This window comes from Xenopus tropicalis, chromosome 4 (genome assembly GCF_000004195.4).
Source record: "Xenopus tropicalis strain Nigerian chromosome 4, UCB_Xtro_10.0, whole genome shotgun sequence".
Lineage (NCBI taxonomy): Eukaryota > Metazoa > Chordata > Amphibia > Anura > Pipidae > Xenopus > Xenopus tropicalis.
The window spans coordinates 61079851-61103438 of record NC_030680.2 but is presented as its reverse complement, the minus strand read 5'-3'; the positions used below and the strand labels follow the sequence as shown (position 1 = coordinate 61103438).

The 23588-nt window shown below is 37.2% G+C and overlaps 2 protein-coding genes across 4 annotated transcripts; one reads left to right on the top strand and one right to left on the bottom strand.

Annotated features, from left to right (window-relative positions):
* Positions 1-650: 650 nt before the first annotated feature.
* On the bottom strand, positions 651-6476 carry tmed6 (transmembrane p24 trafficking protein 6). 2 transcript variants are annotated; one of them, NM_001199601.1, is given in 5 exon segments: positions 1297-1921; positions 2043-2191; positions 2965-3091; positions 3938-4151; positions 6253-6476. In NM_001199601.1, coding segments are annotated over 4 exon segments (711 nt in total). In that variant the 5' UTR covers positions 4139-4151; positions 6253-6476; the 3' UTR covers positions 1297-1687.
* terf2 (telomeric repeat binding factor 2) lies at positions 6252-22724 on the top strand. Of its 2 annotated transcripts, none has more exons than XM_018092950.2 (10): positions 6252-6528; positions 8021-8116; positions 8673-8803; positions 9172-9255; positions 14301-14447; positions 15790-15911; positions 16789-17157; positions 18978-19051; positions 19679-19731; positions 21922-22724. In XM_018092950.2, the coding sequence occupies exons 1-10, from the start codon at positions 6357-6359 to the stop codon at positions 22087-22089; spliced, it is 1416 nt and encodes a 471-aa protein (XP_017948439.2). In that variant the 5' UTR covers positions 6252-6356; the 3' UTR covers positions 22090-22724.
* Positions 22725-23588: the final 864 nt, after the last annotated feature.

Below are 23588 nucleotides of genomic sequence, written 5' to 3'. Positions count from 1 at the left end.
TGTAAATAGAGGAATAGCTTTGCTAACAAAGATGATTTAGTGGACAGACGTGTCCCCTCCAATCAGTCGCTGTATTTTTCTTGGCATAGTACAGGACTTGTTCCAAATCCTAGTTCTGCCCTAATTTAATGGTTTAATTTCATTGTGCATTACAAGGATGCATACCTGCAGTGTTACGATTTGAGGGAATTCCAGTTTATCCGATGGAACAGAAGGTCATAAAAAGGGCAGGATAACTCTTGTTCCACATGAGATCAATGAATAGGGTTTGCACTGAACATTTGTTTTTTTTTTTTGCATATTGTTGTAATCATAAAAAAATCCTACTACTACTAAGCTACTGCAGAGGCTATAATAAGCAGTCTTTAGCCATCAGACCACTAGTTTACTTAGTGATTAAATTATAAAAGGATGTCTTGCAAAGATATTGCCACATATGAAGCATACAGTTCTTTACCATCTGTGCACATTCCCGAAGAAAAGCAGAAATCTGAAGCTAAGCATTCTACAGAAAGTAAAAAACAAAAAAAGTGGGTGGGCAAAAAGTATAGGTTAGGTTGTGCTAGGTCCCCTAAGCCATACAGGACTTTTAGTTAATTCCAGGCCATCCTATTAGTTTTGTTGTTTCATATAACTATACAAATATTTGATTTTTTTTTTTTAAAGAACTATATAGGCATTCCTCTGGGTAACTTTAGCTGTAAGCAATAAAGAGGTGTTAACTGACAGTAAACTTGAAACCAATCAAAGATATTCAACAACTCCCTAGTGTACTATCAATTAATAGCAATTTGCAATCTTTTTGTATTAGTATTTCTGGATACAACAACATGTATGGAGACAGAAGCTCCTTGTAAAAAAAAAAAAAAAAAAGTGGACAGGAAGAATGCAAACGCAAAAGAAAGGGAGAAGTAGAGAGCATTAAAAAAAATGGAAGAGAGTGGAATGGGGCAAGGGAGAAGTCATAGGGTGCAAGAGTTGAATGAGAGAAAAGGACAATGGGAAGATCAAGAAAAAGGGGAAATTAGTGTGATAAAATTTAAAAAAATAGTAAAAGAAGAAAAAAAGGTTAATATATTTAAGCACGGGAAATTGTAGGAGGAAAAAAACAAAGGAATAGCAGAAAAAGAAGTAGAAAGAATAAAAGGGAAGGGATAATGCTTTGGCACTTAGGAAATTTGCCATCATCTCTAAGAAGCCTTCTATAATTAAAAAAAAGAAAATACCTTTATTTGTGTGACAGGGCTTATGGGGTCAGTTTATATACGTTATCTAAGGGTCAATAAAACATGCATACAAATTCCATTTGTTTTTATTTCATGGTTATCTGTACATTGTACATTAATGTGACAGTTAACTTGTTTTAATAACTTGTTTTCATATATGAGATGTTCAACTTTTTGTTCAGTTTATAGCAACAAATGTTCCTATTCTTTGATCACTTGATTTCCATATGGCCCAAAGGCTATTTAATGGACAAGAAACAGGTATCAATCTGGCTTTAGGTTAGAAGGTTTAGATTTTGTAGGCAGATGCTATGCAACAACCAAAATGTGCCCAATCAGCATCAACAGTAACATCCCTTGCTAGCCTGCCTAGATGATGTCCTCTTTGAGAATCTTGTTTGCGTGTTCATTTTTGCGTATTGGGCTATAAAGAGTAATCTTCAACTGCTGTTTGTGTTCACTTAACATCGGGGTTTTTGTGAGTCTGTTGTTGTTTTCACGTTAAAGAGACGTTTCAGGAAGTAAAGCTGCAGGACTCCTGAGGCCACAATTAGCACACTTTGGCTAGCAGACCACCAGTTCACGTAGTGATAATTTGATAAGAGGATGTAGTAATCAGACCCTTTCCTCATCCTTGCAAAGTTGTAATATCGCCACATATGAAGCACGCGGTTCTGTACAATCTGTGCACTTTCCTGAAGAAAAGCAAAGACTCGTGAGATATAGAGCTAAGCACTCTCTTGAGCATAGAAACCATTAACTGGGCAAAATTGCAGAAGATAGGGGAAAAAAACAACAAAACGTGTTACAAATTACCTCAATAGTCACTAGGGTGTCATTTAACTTCTGTTTTTGGTCTTCTACATGTTCTGGCCCAACACCATCATAAAATACCCCAAAATTTAGGTAGACCTGTGCTTGACCAAAACTATTTTGCCAGTTGTTCACACAAATCTGATAAAATCCTGAAAAACAAAGATAATACATAAAAGAATGACACAAAGCAGTTGTGATTGACATTGTGTCCTCTTCGTGAAGAACAAACTATTTGTTCACTCTTAAATGTGGGGGCATAAATGTATGAGCCAATTTTTAGCTGCTGTTACTAATTCACAGTCAAAAGTAAATGCAAAGTTTGGGAATGCAGTGTAAAGATTGTTAATTTTTGTGCATAGTTGCCTTCTATTTAAGAATTACTTTTGGTTCATTATGGGTTGGAAGCTCTAACGAAACAAAGCCTTAAAAAATATAGTATGCAGTATTTTATATAATGAACTTACTGTACCAGCCTAAAGGTTTCACGGCCCTATATCAATAATTGTACAACCTTGAGGTTACAAGTTGTCAGAGAAGCTACAGGAGCTTATTATGATACAGAATACACTAGCTTCTGAGCTGCCGTGTAATGTGAATTAATTAGCAACATTCCTTGCATTGTAGATTTTTGATTACATATATACTGTATAATTTCAGTTAAGTTCAGGCAACTAACAGAAGTATTTATAAGCTAAAATATTTGTTAATGGCAAAGGACTGAGTTTCACCACACACTCATCACTACACAGCAATACAGAGTGAGGAACTACTGGAAGTATCTTCAAAGGCACAAATCTTCACTGTTAAAGGTTTGTAATAGCCTTGGACTTATAGAAGCAGCAGTCCTTGTCTAATTCTTTGTTGAGCTTTACTTCTTTAAGTGGCTGCTCATTTAGAGTGTGAATATGTTTATCCACATTACCAGTCTCTTTTGTCTTGAAGTTAATTTGACCGCGAGTGTCCTGTGATTGCTCAATCTGGAAGCCTTCTGGAGTAAAAGCTGAGGCAGTAACATGTCTGTTCTGCATTATCCCTGATGTCCACTGAACCTGCAGAGAATTTATACATTCATTGCCTGGTAGAATTTTTTTTTAATCCTTCCATGTACAATACTTCACAGAAAAAGGTAGCTTTCCCTCCAACAGGAGGAAGACAATATGCAGTGCAAGGCATACTACCTGAACTTACTTGAACTAAGGAAAATAAAATATAAGGTAAAGTATTAACACCATACACAGAGGTATTACTTGGCATAAAGGATGATAATTAGGCACTTGCACAATAGTGTTGAAGTCTTACTTTACTTCCTTAAAACCAGTTATAATATCTCCCTGAAATAAATGTATACGGCAACTTTAACATGCAAACACTTTAGGGTAAATGTATCAATAATTAAAATCACTTTTTCCCTGCAATTTGGAAAAAGATAATCATTAATAAATCAGCCTCTATGTGTTATTCTGGGGGAGTGCCAACATTTGTTACAGCAATAAAATACATGTTAAGTTTAGTATGAGCTTTGTGTACGAGTGAATTTGTGCTGTAAGACTGAGAAAGCATTGGGTCACCTTGCAGTTTAAGAGATAAGGAGGTGATATGTTTTTTGGCAGGCAGCAGGTGTTTCTTTTTCCAACTGCAGTGCAAGTTTAACACAATTATTTTACCAACAGTTGGATTAAGCATTAGCATTTGTATTATGATTTTCAAATTTTACCAGATCTGTCATCTGTTCACTGCCTGGCCCTCTATTGCAGCTGTTAGTCTGCAGTTTCAATGAGCATTGATGATCCATGAATACATTGATTGGATGATATTTATAGAGATTTTGAGATTAAAATATATATCAAGAAAGAGAAATGTTTGTTTCACATCTGGGACATCACATACCAACTCACCTCATATCCATAGTAGAAGTAGCCCTCCTGATGAGCAAAATGCCAGAAGCATTCGGTTCCTCCAGGGCCCAGCAGGACAGCAAAATCATACCGGTCGGCACCACGAAACAAAGACTGGGCATTGGGATCACTAAGTGGCTCAGACTTCTGGGCAGTACTAAACAATAAATGGGCCAGTAGGAACACCACAACTGGAAGCATGATTAAGGGCAGCCTGAGATGCAATGAATGCAGCAGATGAGGACCTAGAGAAGCGTGGCAATCATTAACCTAACCAAGCAGCCTCTGCTTGACAAACTGACAAGGCGTAGCACCTGCTACAGCCAATTAAAGGAGATGGAACATTTTTAAACACCTGTACAATTCACACAGGCAGCTTACAGTATTACTTAATGTTTCTAATGCTGCATCAACCTTAAATGATATAATAATGTGCTTTGTCTTCTGTTTAAATATATTTGTCTTATTTGCTATTGCACACACAGAACAGCATATATATACATATAATATATATTATATTTTTACTTTTTTACATTATCATAACCAAAATACACAAATTACCAAATTATAGTACTTAAAATATATATTGCTAGTCTTAAGGCTGAAGACGTAACCTAAGTCAAAAATGTTTTATGAGTTTAAATATTTACAAAGTTGTACAAAATTTACAAAATATACTTAAAACTATTTATTTGTCAAATATTATTTTGTAATTTTTTCTAAAATTATTTTTTTAAACGCCCTGTATAAATTACATAAGGTATAAATAAAACTAAAATTAGGTAGTTTCTTCCCTTAAAGAGGTCCAATACAACTTAATATAAAACATATGTGAGCTGTTCTGAACATTTGAGCAATATACGTTAAGCATATTTTCTCTTTCACAACAGTAGAAGTTTTTATACAGTTAATGTAATGAATGTGTAAGCTGAGTGCCCCCTGCTGTCCTGTCAGGCCAAGCTGATTGGCAAAAGCTTAAATTATTGATTATGGCAGCAAGTCCTAATGATACTCTGTTCATCTCTCTTATAACACTAAAGAGGCCATTTATAGTATTATAGTACTTAACAAATTAATTACTCAGTAGTGATGAGTGAATCTGCCTCATTCCACTTCACAAAGCAGCGAAAAATTAGCAAAATGTGGCTAATGCATGACTTTTTGATGTGCGCAACTTTTTTTTTTACTTGCCAGTGACTTTTTTTATGCAACCACAATTTATTTGATGCCACAGCACTTTTTTCTTCACTCACAAATTGTTGTTGCAGTAAATTTTGTAGCAGCATTTTGTAGCAAATCTATGCCTGCCAAAAAATGTACTTGCTTAGTTTTTTTACAAAATACAAGAGAATTATTTTTGTCAAATATTACTATAATGTGATGAATGCTATTTTGTGGCATTTTTCCAAAATTACTTTTTTTTTTTAAATGCACTGTATATATTACATGACAACTACATAAAATTATAATAAAAATACTTCAGTGGTTGTTGTGGCTCTCAGTTCCTACTGTTTCAGTATAAGTAAATTTATATGTAACAGGTTTTTGGATATGGGGGTCACCCTAATTGGTCACCTTAAATATGGTCAGACTGGGTCCAAATCCTAGCAACTCCCTTGATTTCTGAAATAAATTTGGCAGCAGTGGTTCTTCAAAAACAAATGCTAACTCTTTATTGATGAAATATCTTCACAATCTCTCTTAGTGGTGCTGACTTTGATGGTACAGGATCATATCAGTACATGCTGCAACAGTGATACTAAGCTCCCAGGATCTCTTTGGCCTCCTGCTTTTATATGCTCATGGAATTCCAAGGCGACTTACAATATCCTTATATTTTACAATGGGGGGTTATTTATTCACTAAAACAGCCCACAAAAAATGTAGCACACCAGATAATTCATGGTGTATAGGCTATTTTAAACCCTGGGCAAATGTGTCTGGGTAAACAACCCATAAACATCCAACTAAATAGAAAAGGTGGGACAGTGCCATTATAGTTCAACATGTTCATTGACCAGGGGCATCAGCCTGTAGTGACACTATATCACACCACTTGGTACACTCAACAATTCCATATAGTGCCTCTATCAAGGCATGGGTAGTTTCTATGTAATAGTAATTATAACTGCTATATTTTGATTGCATTGTATTCCAGGAAAAATACTCCTAAAATGTCTTAAAAATGTAATGCCTTATACGAAGAAAATAAAACCCACAGTAAACTCCTATCAGTAATTAAATAAAAATTGTTTGATATTAGTGAGCTGATACTAATTTCGCTTATTACAGTTATCGTTCCCACTACTTCCGACCTTCTAAAAATGGCGGCAGTAAGGTACAGCTGGTTTTGACGCTCGTCAGCCAAACAGGAAGTGTTCCAGTGTTTAGCGCGACTTTTACTCTGGACTGTACTGTGATGGAAATGGAAACAAACAGCACGCTTGAGGAGCGTAGGTCTCCTGACTCGTGTAAACAGCTGGAGCGGACTATAAACCAGTGGGTGTTCGATTATTATTTCCACACTGCAGTAGAAGCCTTTAGGAGCGATCGGCGAAAGGACTTTCAGGAGATCAGGGACATTGTTTCCGGTAATCATTCTTGCTTGTGTAAACGCGAAGAAGTTGAGTGGGCTCTCTAGTTTGTTTTTGCTTTCTTCTAAATACTTTCATCACTAACGTGGTGCGCACAAAGATTTATACCTGTCCATCCATCTCCTTCTCCAGTGGCGCAGTTTCTCTTATTGCATTTGCTTGCTACTAGTAACACATACCTATTTGCCTCTCAGAATGTCAGGCAGTTGTTGATAAATGTACTGTAAGCCTGTAATAATAGCTAAAACACAACTTTCCACCCCAGTAAAAAATTAAAGTGAAATTAAACTCGGTATACCATTAAGAGAGGTTTATTGCCATTGATTAAACCTAAAGGCTATGGCACAGAAAGTTTTGACTGCCATGGTGCTACTGCACACAGTAGTAGCAGTAGAAACACCATAAGAGCTAAATTACACTGAAGATATTGCAAGATGGTTTTGGATCAACAAAACATATCCTACAAGTCGGACGTAGGCACATTGGTCAAAATATAATGGGACTGATAGAAAAATCTGATGTGTAAGCTAGATTAGCCATCTGACATGCCCCACTAGAAGGGAACACTGCCTGCTGCTTCTTCATCCAACAGGATAAAACCTAATTGTATCTGAAAGACATTTTCTTCTCTCATTGAAATACTTTGACTGTGGGATGTAGGTGCATGAACAAAGTACACCACTTGACTTTATCTGATTCAACTTAAATTACAACTGTGGGGATCAGATTGTGTATGATGCTACAAAATCTTGTGCTGTTGCATGATAAGATTTTTTGGGTCAGATAAAGTTTAGCCCACAAAATTTGATCAAAATCTCCCATGTACTTAGGCCCCTATTTGCCTGTCACTGCTTCTCAAAGAAAATTATAGGAACCAGTGCTTATGGGATCTGCTGTGGCTAAACTACGCAAGATTTTGTGGGTTACATTTTATATCTCCCAAAACATCGTATCAGATCTTTCCCCATTATGCCCAAACAGGGAACAAGCTGATCTGAGTGACAAACAATTGGATCTCAATTATGGGAATGTGCAGTCCTCGCCCCGACTGGATTTGAAACTTTAGTCCCCAAATAATAAAATATACAAATGGAGCTCACCACACTCATGGCATGGTGAGCAGTTTTGCAGTTTTTGGCGGTATCCATTTAATAAAAGGATACAAATTTAATGTGATATAGGTTAAATGGGGTAAATTAAGAGTAACTTGTAAGTAAATCATTTTGGTGACTGTCTTTAATGAAAAGGTGCATAAGTCCTCATGTGGAGCAGGGGGGGTCCTATCCCATGCTCCTCTTTTGGCACAAAGTGAAATACTCTGCATATTTTGGGCCACAGTGCCCTTTATCAGGTGTGATAAAGGGCACTGAGGCCCAAAACATATAAGTGTAGCACTAATAATTACTAATTGCAGCTGAGTTCTGCCTTCTTGCTCACTTCAGTTTTTTTAATATAAAAAATAAACCAAATTCTTTTGTTTCCTTTCTAGTCTTACTTCATCATCCTTTAGAAATTAAAGCTCAAAATGATTGCAAGTTACGAATAATGCAGTGTTTTTCTCGGATTGAAGAGGGTGAAGACCCAGGTAAGTGACGTACTTGCAGCCTGATAGTTTTTAAAGAAAAAAACAAAAAACACCCAAAAAAGCAGCAGTTAATGTGTTTTAAATGTTTCACAAATAGTTTTTTTCCCTAGTTTCTGAGGTGTTTAATGTTGTTAATTTGCAGAGCCATCATATTTCTAATACTATAAGTAAAAAAACAAAATTAATCCACTATAGCTTGAGCTTTATTTTCCCCTTTACTGCTTGTCTGCTGTGGATCATAAAATCAACTGCATTGGCTTTCAGGGACCTGACTGCCAGCACACAGTTCCAATTTGCTTTTTGATCCCCATGTATTGCCAGACTGTTTACCTTTTGCCATGTGGAACAGCCCCATGCTCTAACTCCACTGGTTATTGCCACATTGCTTGCTGGTTCTGATATTAAAACTGTATCCAAGTTGTATTATATCCCTGTATAGTTATAATACTACTATACTGTGTATAGTGCAGAATGATTCTACATGGCCAAACACCCTCCACCCCAAGTCCAGCATTGGACTGCATGTATTAATTTATTGTATGTCTTTTGCTTGCAGATTGCACATTTAATGAAGAAAACAATGAAACTCCTTTGGAATCAGCTGTTGGACTTCTTGATATCATTCAGAAAGAAATGCCTCTTGATGAAGATTTACTCAGAACCAATAAACAGATGGTTAAAGAAGCAGTAAGTATTATATTGGTTCTATAAGGCCATCTTGAAAGGTTCTTCATCTCCATTACAGGTTTTCTGCCACCTGTACAACACCTTAGTTTTTATTTATGCCTATTGCACCTGTTCTCAGCAGCTCCAAGGGCTGTGGCACACATTGAGATTAGTTGTCTGCGGTTAAATCTCGGCTACCACAGGGGGCTAATTTCCCTAAAGTGGCCTTCCCCCTGGCAATAAAGTGAATCACAGATGGGAAGGTATACGTGACTTCGTTTTCTGAAGTAAACCATAGTTTCCTGCGTATTTTGCTAAATGTCATATTTTCATTGCACCGTATGTTTAGTATCTGCTACTACAAAAATACATAACTTTTCTTTTTCCAGGCAGTTTTGGTGTGTATAAAAAGTCAGAAGTTTGATCAAGCCATCAGAATTCTAAAGAAGTACATTTCTAACAACAACAAAAGAGTGAGTACAAAATGCTTAGGGCCTGTTTTGTTCCCTGCTATTGTGGAACTGATCATCTGAAGTCATTTTTAAAGGAAACAAAAAAAACTCTTCTAATGTGTTTTAGTGACCCTAAGCAGAAAGTGGGTGAGCTGTGAAGCTAGAATTGTATTTTTGTGCATACTTTCCTTTTACGACTGCTATTTATGTGTGTCGGAACCTTTGGGTTTCTGTTCTTGATATATATATCAAGACTATGATGTATTCTCAAGTTATCACAGAGTTCTTGTGCCATTTCTCTCAAAGGATTTTCTCATCAAAAGAGTTATCCTTATAAATGAAAGAATAGGATCTGTTTCAGATTGTGCCAGACCTCCTCTTAATTTAGGTTATTGCTACAGTGTACTTTTATAAAACCAGTTTTTAAATTTTTTCCTTGTACCAAATTAAGACACTTTTTCTCAGTTATCTGACCTGATAGCTAACAGGTACTTTTGTACTACTTGTTTCAAAATAGAATCATTAAGGCTGATGCCACACCAGGCGTAGGGCTGATTTTTTCGGCAAGCGGAAAAACACTTGCCGAAAATTCAGCCCTACGCCTGCTACTTGTGCCTGCACCCGAATGAATGGGATACGCTCGGGTGCAGGCACATGTAGCCGATATACGCATGAAAACGCGAGAGAATGCAAAGTAGCAGGCGTAGGGCTGAATTTTCGGCAAGTGTTTTTCCGCTTGCCGAAAATTTCAGCCCTACGTCTCGTGTGGCATCAGCCTAAGAGGTATCATTAGTTCCACCAACTAATTGTTAGCATCTGTTTTCACTTCCCTTAAAAGCACACACCTTCATTTTCCTTTGGCCACAAATATCTTTACAAACCGTTCACAGTTCTTCCTTTTAATGGGCCATATCTTGTGTGATGGTTGTTCTGAAGACCAAAAGTCATATACAGGTTAAATCTATAATTCCCCCCCCCATTTAGAAAACTCCACCTGAGGCTAAAAGATTTTCCAGGATTATATTTTTGCATAGATTTCAACCTGCCATGGGTGGTTGTCAATAATTCAAAATCCTTTCTCATTCAAATAGTCTCTGGTTGTTCTGATTAATCACACTGCTGCAGCTGAAAGCTGAGAAAATCCAGATCACCATAAGAGAGAAAAGTATCTTGAACAGGGATACATTCAAGATCCATTAGGTAATGTGGATAACTGGCTTGATATTTTAAACCCAGATCACAATAAATTTGCCCTCTTTTACTTTTATCCTATGAGGGCAATTTTTTTTTATTTTTTTATTTTTTTTACTGACAAGGCTCTTATGAAACATACACTAGACATTCTGCATTCCACACAACTTCAAAGTTCTGCTTCTTTGTCACCAAATTTAGTCATTACCATTGATGGCGGTCTGTGCAGTTAGAGACTGTTTGCTCTCACCACCAGTCATATCTAAGACCACTGGATCTAGAACAGTCTTGCCTCCAAATCATCGTCTGTGTGTTGCAGGCACTTTATTACAGTGGTGTGACATGCTTCTGGAGAAGTGCATCTAAATTAAACATGGCAGTGCTGTTACTGTACTTCTTTAAGCCATCTTGTTGTACCCTTTTCTTGGTCTTTAGCACTGAATGAGCTCTTAGGAGTTATTCTCTTTTCTCAATCGTTCGTTGGTTGATTCTTGGTTATTCAAAATATTTTTCTTCGGATTGCTGTGGTTACCTTCCTAGGGTTTTCAAGATCTTCAATTGGGAGCGGACTACTATCATATGGTCAAGGAAAGTTTGGTTCCTCCATAGGCTCCTCATATGCACAATTTTCTTGACAAGAGATTGAAAGTTGCATCTCTCAAGACAACAATGTGATAACGGCAATATAAGGATTACAGTTCTAGTTATGTGAAATCTTTCTGGCAAAAAGACAGAAAATCTACATGTATAGAATGGCCAGCCTATATGTTAATGGACTAAGGTGTTAAATCTTTTAATTCCTGGTCTATCGCTGGCAGAGCGATGGGAAGGGGGGGGGGGGGGGGGTCATCAACCACAATGACTTTATACATCCTACATCTTCACAACAAATAACTTGAGGCACATGCAGCTTGCAGCTTCATTTGCACTAACATGGTTTCTGTGCATGAAGTTGAACATCCCCTTTAAATCATAAACCAAAACTATATTTTTATACAAATTGTAAAATATCAGTGTTGCATGTGCATCCATGATTGCCCAATAGCACTACCTTGCTTGTGGGTTATAAGCCTGAAGTGCTTTAGCTAGAGGTTTTTGTTTAAGCTAAAATATGCCAGGGCATCTCAACATTTTTATAGGCCATCGCCACTTTGGCCCCTTATTTAACCATAATTACCCAAATATCCCAGTAAGAGCACTACAGAAATAAATTATGAGCACATTAACAGCAGACAAAAAAACAGTGTCACTGAGCACTCCATTACCCCAGGAATTCCAGTAAGATCACATCAGAAATCACTGCAGAAATGGATAATAAGTAATTCTGTCTTCTGCAACTACATAGGAAGAAAATTATGGCAATTGATTTTTGGCACATTAAGAAATGTTTGGCAGCCTTCTGCAAGATCTTTGGCAGGTGGCAAGTAGAGGACTCCATTGCAGCCTGGATCTGCCACTGCTCCCTTATGTGCATGTCTAAGCACAAATTAGGGCATGGGAGGGCACCCGCCTGCCCATCAGGAATGTAGCTTCTAAACGCAGACTGCGTTTTATTTACCTGGGAGACCTGCAGTAATGCTGTCATCATAAGGCAAAGTGCAAAAAAAGGGTAGTTTTTGTTCTTTGCACTGTGCCTTCCACTTTACCTCTGTGTATATGAGCAGTCCCTGGATTCCACTTCTGCATTTAAGCAAAAAAGGGACAGAGATAAGAAAAATATTATAGGTACAATGCATCACACCATATATGTATGCATGCCATTTTTGAGAGATTCTTGTCAAATAATGAGTTTCAAAAAACAAAACACTGCAACACAGCTGCTGCAACTTCTAGCATAAAAAATAATTAACTGAAAAGAAAATGTACTCTGCAGGCATGGATGTTTTATGCCTTGATTGCATAGCACTGTGTCCTGATGAACTGAGCTTGTTTCAAGTAATGTTTAACTAAGAGCTTTTCATAGGCTTCACTGACAAATACAACTAAATTCCAAGGATTTGATCGAGGTACATTTCAGTTATGGCCTTCAGCTGGCAAGACTGTGGTATTTTTGTGATCAGTCGGCTTTTTTAACAGTGGTACGTTAGGCAACACCAGCTAGTAACACCTTTGTTGAAGTAATGGCATAAAGTGATTTCAAAAGTATGGAACTGTAGTTGCCAATTAGCAAGGCTTAGCAATTTGCTGGTATATAGGTAAAGAAAGGATAATACTTTTTCCTCCCTTTGTTATAATATGCAAATATGTAATGTAATGTAATATGCAAAAGTTTGCCCATGCGTGAAACTTTTTCCAATAACAATGAATCTTTGTGCATGCAAAGACACAGGTTTCAATGCCATTGAAAATCCCCCATTAATGCACATGTAATGAATAAGGATGACACCTATTTAACAGGGATTAGGCTAGTTCTTCCACGTCAGTGTGCATAAAGTAGAACCCTCCTTTTACGTTTTTCAGGGGACTAGAAAATATGGTGTAAAATTCCGAAATGGTGTAAAGGAAGGATAATGCATAATTTATTATATATTTGTGGGACCACAAAAAAATGCAAAATGAGGGAAAACATCAAGGTATGTAAAATAGAAGTTTGACTATACATCTTTACATTTCTGGTTGCTTGTGCATGTGCAGTTTGGTCAAAACTCGGCCTTTCTAAACCCTCCATAGAGGGTTATTGCACATGCATGCACATGCGTGTCAACTCAGTATTACTATTTATTTGGATATATATTTCCAGAATCTATAAATCTATACGTACAGTATTATACCAACCAACCAAACTTGTTAAAGGCATAATACAATATTGGTACCCTACCGCTGATTGTTTAGTATGTATGGAAACCGTAGTAAATTTTATGGCGGGTTAATATAATACAATTTCTCTACCATAATTACAAAACGAGTTGTGGTCTTTATATTATTGGTCTGTTCCGTATACAAACAGGGTCATAATTTCCAAGATGTGTCCAGCTAAAAATGACACCCCCTGGCATTATTGTGAGAAGGAGGGTGGTCTCCAGTTACCTGATGCCAGATGCCACTTCTTTAGATGTTTTGTTTATGTCCTTTTGTAATAATAATATTTTAGCATATATGCCCTGTTCTTCTTTTTGGTATATTAAATATAAAATGTAATAAGTTTTAGACTTGTTGCTCTAATTAACCCATAGTCCAAAAGGAAGTCTGTGTGACTGCTATACCTTTACCCTCTGCATACTGAAAGGAAAGGTTTCTCTGTTTAAGTGCTTATCAACCATTTAACTGCTGGCAAAAAGAAATTGTCTTTACATGTAAATAAACTCATTAACTGCTGGAGTTTTTGGTGAATTAGTGGAAACTATCCTTCTAAATGCTGTGAAAGATTATTGTTGTTGTTAATATGGCAGTTAGTTGCATCTTCCAGCCTAAGCGAGGTTGGTGGCAGCTTTTAGGATTGTGATTAAATACTTATGGTAAGAAAGAAGCAAGTGCTGAAGTGCCTAACTCCACACCCAACTTGACTTTCATCTGAGGTGGTGTATTGATATATGATATAAGGTGTCCACTAGTTCTGTTTGCTTTCAGTATATCTTGGCTCTCAGAGATGACATTATGGCTTTTTTGCAACATAGCAAATTCCTCTCTATTGTTCTCCGTTCTCTATTCTTCTGGTTCTCAAAACTTTACGGATACCTTCATCTGTATCTGTTTAATGAGATTTGGAATGAAGAATTCTGGGAATGCCAGAAGTTGCATGTCCCTAATTTAATATAGTGTAACTGCATTGTTAACTAAAGTGCATTGTTTCAAATGTTACCTGTGCCTACTTTAATACAATCTAATTGCAGGTTTAATGGGAGTGTAATGTTATGATTTTATTTTGTTTGTTTCAGAAGCTGCGATCTGATCTGCAAACCATTATCCGAGAAAAGAACCAGAATCATCCTTTAATTGCAAACTTTTCCTTTACTACCATCAAAAAGATGATCTACCAGCTTTTTGAGAAACATATTGAACTCACAGCTCCGGTATTACTGACTGTAGGTAAAACCTATCCAGTGTTTGTAAAATTAAAGTTGGCAGAGTCTCTTATATGTGAGATATTTTTGTGCATTTAGAAACACTTGCATGTAAAAGTGAATATGTATCATTAATATAGGCTAGCAGTGCTGCAAATTTCTTTTATAGTAATGATTCAGGCCTACAAAATTATTAGGAGTGTCAGTGACAATCACACAAAATCTAAAGTCAGTCAAACCAATTCAACAGAATTTTTTTTTTAATAATTTTATCCCAAGTAAATAAAACTAAATGTCATCCCACTTATTTAGATTCCAGGGTCTTCCTTTGTTCAGTGTCACTTACCTCATGACACTTAGTCTCTGCATATTGATATTTATTTATTGTTTATCCTCCCTGTGTGTGAGTTTTTTATGTCATAAACTTGTACAGCTCTGCGTATCCTAGTAGCACTTTAGAAATAAACTTAGACAAGCATGTATTTATCTTTGTAGCCTAATGAGTTAGCATTAGCTGCAGAGGGTGTTTATGGGTAGGCAGGAAATAAGGATTTTGGTTTCCTTCTTTTGCTTCAATATCTTCATAGCTTGCTATGACTCTATCTCTTTTTAATAGAACTTTTCCCACCTGTTCAGTTTGCTCTGTGGAAATGTAGATGCCTTTACAGCAAATAGCTATGGGTAAAACTGCTCCAGATATGTTTATGTTCATGTCAGTAGTTTCCAGGTCTTGAGACTGCAGAATGTGGCCTTAAAGGGGCAGTCAGCCTTTAAGTTTGCAGCTTTTATGAATAAGTGTTCAGCAGTTTCCCCTCTAGTTTTGTCAAGATGTGGGCTATGTTCCCATTTCCAGGTTTTTTCAGTTTCTCTGGCAGTCTTTCAGAATCCTTCCTTCCAGCAGTGAAAAACTAAAGCATTATCTTGCACTGAGGTATTCCAATTATAATTTTAATAGCAAAAAGTAAAGCTTTAGTTTGTCCAAGCACCCAGCAAGTCAAAATAGGAACTTTATGATTTTCCCATTTTTAGGTTTTTCAAGTATTAAATGTACTTCCCTGCTTATATGAAGCCTTTTCTTGATCCACAGTAACTGTGTATTTCTGGAATGATTGAATCCCAGAATATACAATGAGCGGCACACAGATCACAAGTGCAACAATATAAGATGAATGTTTCAAGTGAACAAGTATCAGTGTATCAGTCACAGGGTCATTTGCCTGTGGATCATGGTTCATATGACATAGCTTAACCATGATTTATTGTTGATTAGGCATGGCATATGTTCTACTTAGCACTTATTCAGCATGATTTATTTAGGAATCAAGGCCTGTTTATTTTGGCTAATTTCATCTCTGGTTTTCAGATGGCCAAAAAAGAGCAAAAGTCACAATGTTTGTCCGAAGAACCTCAAACCCCTCCAACAGAGCAAGAAAGGACAACTTCACAGCTTCAAAATGAATCTCCTAGGTCTTCACAGGTTGTTAGGTATGACTTCTAGATGTGTTAATGCCTATTGTTAACAATTTCAGACCGGAGTCATTTTACCTGCTACATCTTAGCTCACTGGCTGTAGTGTTATCCTTCCGCCTTTTAAGAAATTGGGCTTCTTCCTTTATTTTATTTTGTGAATGCTTCTTTTCAATTTGCATTCTCAAAATCAATTTTTCTTACATGCAGTTAGAATTTGTCAATGTTGGGAAGTGTTCTTTCATTAATATACTATTGGCCTATTCTTGGCAGCTTTCAAATGGTTTTGATATTTTTTGGTTTTAAATATTTACTTATTATTCTGTGTGTGGACAAGTTGTGATAGCATCAAAAGGGTTAGAAGGAAGAAGCTTAGGGGCCATGGAGCACTGAGGTAGCTCTTAAGTATGGCTGATTTTTTAATTTTAGAGACATTTTCTGCACCAAATAAATATTTTGTGTGTGACCCTGCCTACTACTTGTATTACTATTGTTTATTCAGGGACTAGGGCAGTATTCACACGTATCAGGTGGCTTACTCCTAAATACTTGTTAGAACTGTTTGTTGTCACTGATAGCAGCAATTACATCTCTTTGAGGCCTCAACTGAATTAATTCAGCCTGGTTGCTGCCTGGTTGGAGAGATGCATACAAATATTAAATAACTCAAAAACACAAGCAAATGTAAAATGAAGGCCAGTTGCAAGTTGCCTAAAAATACCATTGTCTACATTATATGAATAGTTTATTTTAAGTTGAATTACTACTTTAATGTTATGTTTAATACTTCTAATTATCTTTGTGTTGTGCTTGTTTAAGCCATTTAAGCACTACATTTTATATTTTTGTTTGCATTGATCACCTTTTACAATTTTTTTAAAACCTTTTTTCCTAGCTCAGAAGCAGACTGTGTAATATCATACGGACTGTCAGTGTTGAAGTCAAAATTTATGTCACTCTGCCAAGAAGAGGACACTGACACAATGTTCAGGAAACTGTGTGAAACTGACTTCTGTAGAAAAGAAACCCCTATAGACATTCCTGTTGAGAAGGCAGGAACACACACAGAGGAGCCTGATTCCTTAATATCAGAAAGGAAAGGGAAGAAATTGGTTGTATCATTGCAGCAGCTAGTGATGAAAAAGGACAACCAATGCATAAACTTGAGTGAGAATGCAAACATCTCCCATGACAGTGCACATCAAAATGTTTCTTCTGCTCAGAAACCACAGAACCCACAAATTACGCCTAAAAAAAGGAAATTGTAAGTTTTGCATAATATTTTTATTATTTTTAATGTAATGTGAATGCAGACCACATGGCCTCAAAATGGTTCTCCCAAAAATTTCAGGGGAGGGACTGCCATTTCCATCTTAATGGCAGTTCTTCGATGAGAAGTTTTCTGGTAGTGAAGGGGAAGGTAGGTTCATCTTCATCTGAGGATGCATCCAAAACTGACAAAGTGACATCAATGGTGTGATTAGGGCAGTTAGAGAATCCCTAAACTTTAGAGCACACTGGCCCCATCTGCTGGCTCCCTCTCCAATTTCTGACCCAGTGCAAGTGGCCCGCAGTTCCCGGGTTACTGTACTAGGAGAGGTACCTCAATGTAATTCTGACCCAGTCCATAAGAAATTGAAGATCCCTCAGGCAGCAGATCTGCTGTCACGGGCCAATTTAAACAGCAACACAAACAGAATGCCGAATTTCTATTCCATGAGCTCATACAAAAGGAGTGGGGTTTAAAATCTCACAGGTTTTCTCGCTCATATCCATTCTCTAAGGAGTTGGTTGAGAGCTGGGGTGTCCCATCAACAGTTGATGATCAGGTATCCCATTTGTTCAAGAACACTGTACTTCAGATGCTGGATGCTGTGACATTTAAGCATCCCATTGACAAGCGCGACTGGAAGGTTTTTTACGGTCCATCTATGTGGCAGAAGGGTCCTATCACTGCCAGAGCTTGGGTAGGCTCTGAGTTATCTCATCCTGGGCACAGACCAAATTGGATGGCCTCAGGAACAATTATCCAAGCATAGAGTTTGTGTCTCTAGCGTCTCACGTAGCAACTGCTAATTCATTCTTGGATGATCCCTTATTGGATTAATATAGACCACACAGGTTAAGATGCGCAGGTATTTTTTTTTTCTATTTTTGTGGTTTTGGATTTTGTTCCTCCAAGGGCTCTTTCTTCTTTGCATCTGACCATCCCAGGGGCAAATCCCAACCTAAGCAGAGCCAGTGGTGGCAGCCCCGCAAGAATTAGCAGAAGTCTTCCAGGGACCCTCACAGTGATGGGGGTGACGCTCTGAACCCCACACAGGCAGTTAGAGACACCTATGATAGTTTCAGAAGGTATCCTGAGATTTAGGAACTGACCAGCAAAGAATACTAGCTAGAGTTTAATTAGGGTTAAAGCAAGACAAGTTTTGTTTTTGTCAGTGTCCTGTAGGGCACTACATATTGTTGAAGTGTATAAATGCATTTAAACTAATCCAGAAAATGTTTTGCCATGATATATTCTACCTAGTAAATATTTCCAATCCGTTGCTTTAACCTGCTTATTCTGTTAACTTTTGTACATTTTGGCATCATTGGTTGGTGGGGAAAAACACAGTTTTATATAAAGGCTTCTGAGCACTTTTGCAATTTGATTTTGATTGCTTTTTATAGTAGCAATTGTTACACTGCTAGTATTATAAAACTGAAACAGCACCACCTGCTGGTCTATGCTGTCAGCCAGACTACATTAGGATGAACATTTCAAAAGAAAATGTCTGCTTAGGAAAGACCAGAGACTGTACTTTTCCCTGGTCTTTCCTAAGCAGCTCAGAAATTTTCTACTGGCTGTAGCCTGGTGGGCAGGACTGACCAGTGGTTGGCAATGATTCAGTTTCATTATATTAGCAGTGTAAAATTAAAAATATCTTGAAATCTAGAAAACAAATCATGTAAATTGCAATGGTGCTTAAAAGGGCACTGAGCTCTGCTTTGAGGGTTAACAATATGATTAAAACAAAAACCAACAAGCCAACAACTTTTATTTGATTAATAAGTAAATTCCTTCCATATATTTTACTTTAGAAATTCTATGTTAGACGGGTCAGATATTGTTGAAGAACAGGACACTTGGAGTGAAGCAGATGAGCTGTTTAAAAGTAAGAGTAAGTGTATTAATGAATGTGTTTGAAATTCTAGCATCAGGGTCCATATACAAAATCCCTGTAGTAGCATTTTCCACGTTTACTGAAGTTTTATTTTCTTTATTTAAGAACATAATCAAAAAGGCCACATATAATGTATTTATGTATAAAGTAGAGGTGGCAAGCCCAGGATATAATTTTAAACAATTTTTTTAAGAAACCAAAGCGTTGCTGTTTTATGCAGTGGGGTTTTCCCATTGCAATAATGCAAGTACAGTAGTCGTATTGTATACTAGGGACCAATGAAACATATTTGTAGTTAATCATAAGAAGTAGCTCTTACACTTACTGTGTGACAAGCTAAAAAGACGCACACCACCCCTGATGCCTATATTTGGTTAGATAAAAGAACATTTTATTGAAATTTTATTTATCTTCTGCACCAATATTTTTTGCTTTTCTTCAGTCAAGAACCTCCAATACTGGTTGTTCCTATATGAATTAGTTTGAGCTGGCAGGCATGGTGTGGGCCATTTTTCTGTCCGCTGAATAGGGCAGAGAAACAACCCTGTGTGACATAAGCCTGTTGTAACAAAAACATACACTGTTATATGTGTTACATCTTGTTTTTAACTTTTTAAGGAGAAGAGAATGTAAAAACAAACAATACCACAACCACCAATGGCAAGAAACAGGTGAGTCAGCTTATTGCAAACTGGAATTGATTGGAATTGCTGTGAAAGCTGCAATTAGACAGTGTGGCTGTGACTGAAGTGAGCACTAGGTCTTCAGATTTAACTGTAAAACTGACATCTAGTAGGCAGCTGTGGCTGTATCCAGTAGTAATAGCTAATGGTTTAGAGTTAAGATAAAGGGCAATGGCATAAGTAGTGGTTTGTCACCCAAAGGAGATTGCCACTCCCGTGGGCAAAAATGTGTCCAGAAGTATAAACAAACAGCAAATATTTCAGTGAAATAAAACAACATTTATTGGCTCAAACTTAAACAAACAAATCAAAAAAAGCAAACATACTATACCAGGTGTATCCCAGTGCCTCAAGGTACCCACTCTCCTAACGCGTTTCGCACCATTGGGGGCTTCATCAGAGGAGGTGTGGCATATTCATGTAATTTCCTTTATATACCGTTAACGTTTAATTTATATATTTTTCTGGGCTACCATTTTAGTCCCATAACAAGCATATAATATATCAAAAACTTGAATTATACACCTCACAGGGCCCCCAATAAAGCCCTGCACTCACCATAAATTATACAAAATCATAAAAAAAAGTGATATAAAATAAATTCAACAAATGATGATATTAAATGATATTAAATGATATTAAATATTTCAACAAATGATGCACTTTAAAACTTTAGGTACATCAAAAGTGCATATGAACCCCATAATAAATAAATTAATAAGTAGATAGATAATTAAATAATTAATTTATTTTAATTATCTACTTATTAGGTCTGTCTTACACACAAATAATGCAGCATATTCCCGCAGTTAAGTTGTATCATCCCATGTTCAGTGTTTCACATACTGCCATGCGTATACTTCTGGACAGCTAAATATCAATAGATTAGATTAAGAAAGAGAATCTATAAGTTATATCCCACTGATAGGTCCTGAACCAACATATAAACAAACAGCAAATATTTCAGTGAAATAAAACAACATTTATTGCCTCAAACTTAAACAAACAAATCAAAAAAAGCAAACATACTATACCAAACAATGGATAGGTGTATCCCAGTGCCTCATGGTACCCACTCTCCTAACGCGTTTCGCACCATTGGGTGCTTCATCAGAGGAGGAAGCCTTTATACGGCGTACACTTTAACAACTGGGATGGTCTTTATATGTAAATGCCCCTTCCAAAGTGATATTGCCCATTGTTTTTATGGGTTAGGTTAGGGCATTTTAATCCTATTGGCAGATTTTTTACTATATAAATATTGCCTGTTATGTTACTTGTGATTTTGTATTGCATCACCACTTGGGGATTAGTCTCTTATTCTAATTCTATTCTTTTTCTAATATATTGAGAAACTCCGATTATAAGGTTTTTATCTTAAAGGGGGTGTTTATCTTCAATGTCCAAATCTTATTAAACCACCAATGCCTTCAGTGTTGGAAAATCCATTTTCCATAAAAAAGGTAAAAAGGCCACTGCAAAAGCTATTTTTTTATACCTGTTAACTCAGTCCTCCCTCTCTTCCTCCTGATCAGTTTTCTGAAGAGATAGGAGTGGCCTATTTTGAACCTGACACACTGAGGACTTCCTTTATGCTTACATCATCACATACAAGTTTTGTTATTTTTTTTTCCTATTGGACCATTTATTTGGTTGCTTGGGCACTCTAACCAGTTGGCTAATTACTCCCTTGCAATGGCATAGGCCATAGACTCGGCATAATATACTGTTATATTAGATTTGCCGCACTCTGTCACAGGCATAGAAAGCAGTGTCGACAGGAGAGACAGCCAATGGGAGTTAAGTCTGCTGCCAGTACTATGTGTGACATAATATAAGGAAGTAAAAAATGCAACTGTAGTGTTTATAGGGGTCACTGACCCCTCGCCCTACCTTCCCCCAGCACAGGGTCTGTGCAGAAGTGAAGGATCAGCAGATATGAGAAAGTTGTACAAAGGTGAACAACCCCTTACTCTACCTCTTTATTCTTTATGCACAGTTAATTTAGGACCTTTTAGTACAGTGATTGCTATACTAAGAATAATGTTTTGAAGGATTTTCTATCTGCAAAAAAAAAGCATTTTAGTTTATTGTTGGTCAAATATTTAGTGATGCTACTTTGCGGATCAGATTGTTTAAATACAATGCAAATTATGATCATATTTCCTAACTGTTTAGAAATGGACACATGAGGAGACTGAATGGATCACAAAAGGTGTGAAAAAATATGGCGAGGGGAACTGGAAGGACATCTTAAAGAAGTTCCCCTTCCAGAACCGTACATCAGTCATGATAAAGGACAGATGGAGAACCATGAAGAAACTGGGGATTGTGCCAAATAATTAACTTGGTTACCTGAAAGAAACTTTGTGTTCCTGCTTTTATCCTTGGATGTCTTGCTGTACTAATGGGAAAAGACCTTCATTTCAGTGGAGGTTAATAGCATGAGTTCTCCCAAAGTGTCATTCTGCAATTCTTCCGTTAGTAGACTACAAGATCACTGGATTAAGGATTATCTAAAGTAGATCTGAACTGTGCAGAACATGTTGTATTCTTAGTCACAGATGGTATATATTTTTGTATCTTGAAATTCACAAACATTAACTGTAAAATATTCCCTCTAGTGTGACCTCGACATAGCCTACAGTGTTTGGTTACCTTTTGTGTACAAAAAGCAAGATCTTATGCCTTTTGTGTAGGTGCAACTTATTCAATAGTGGAGGATTTTGATCAAAGAGTTTTTATAGTTCAATTATTTCTTTTTTTTCAGTTGAATATTTTTTTAAAAAAATGAAGATGTTAATTTCCCGTTTCCTTTTTTTTTTTTTTTTTTTTTTATGAATACGTTCCATACTCAGATACTCCCTCCAACTCTTGACAGCCAAGTGTTTGAGGTTTTCTAAAGTATCATTTGGTAGTGAACTAGAATTTTACGTGTTTTAAATGAACAGTTAAATGAAAATATATTTAATTGTAGCCTGTATGGTTCATCTGCACTTCATTTGCCCTCAGTAATGTTAAGCAAGGGGGCAAAGGTTATTGGGTGCAGAAAGCATTCTTTCTAGTGGCACCCAAGGCTAAATACACAGCCATCCTTTTGGTCACTTGCAAGCCTCCCATCACCCCCACACCATTGGTTGCTCACAAGCTCCCCCTGCTCCATCCCTCCTAATTGATCGCAAGCCACCCCCATAGCTGCTCCCCTTACTGACCTCCAAGTTGCATCCAAGGCAGACACCTACTCTGCCTACCCCTAGTTCTGAAATATTTTTTGTTCTCAATATATGCCTATGTAAAACATCTTATAATCTGTAGATAGTAACATTCTCCCACAGAGAAAATAAGTAAGAAATATGGATGCTTCCACTCATGCTTAAGTGTAAGAATGCAGTAATAGGAACATTTTGTACAAACAATCTTGTCCATTCTTTTAAGGAGAAGGAAAGGCTACGTCACTGGGGGGTGCCAAAATGTTAGGCACCCCCAGTGACTTTAATCGCTTACCTTTTACGTACCAGCCCGGGGTAGCTGCAAACAGGTGTCTCCTCTTCCTTCTTCTGTCTTTGGCCGCTTGTGCATGCGCGGTAGAGTGAAAAGCCAAACTTTAACTAGAAAGCCAGGTTTTTCGCTCAACTGCGCATGCGCCAGGCCCAGGATTCAGAAGAAAAAAGGAAGAGGAAACTCGTTTTCTCTTAACAGGAGCACCAGCCTGGGGGATGTAAATCGCCGGTGGGATGGTATACGCGGAGCCTCTCGAGGCAACTTTGGCGATTTTGGTGCCGCGTATGCCATCCCACCGGCGATTTACATTCTCACCGGTGGGATGTCATGTCGGGGAGATTAGT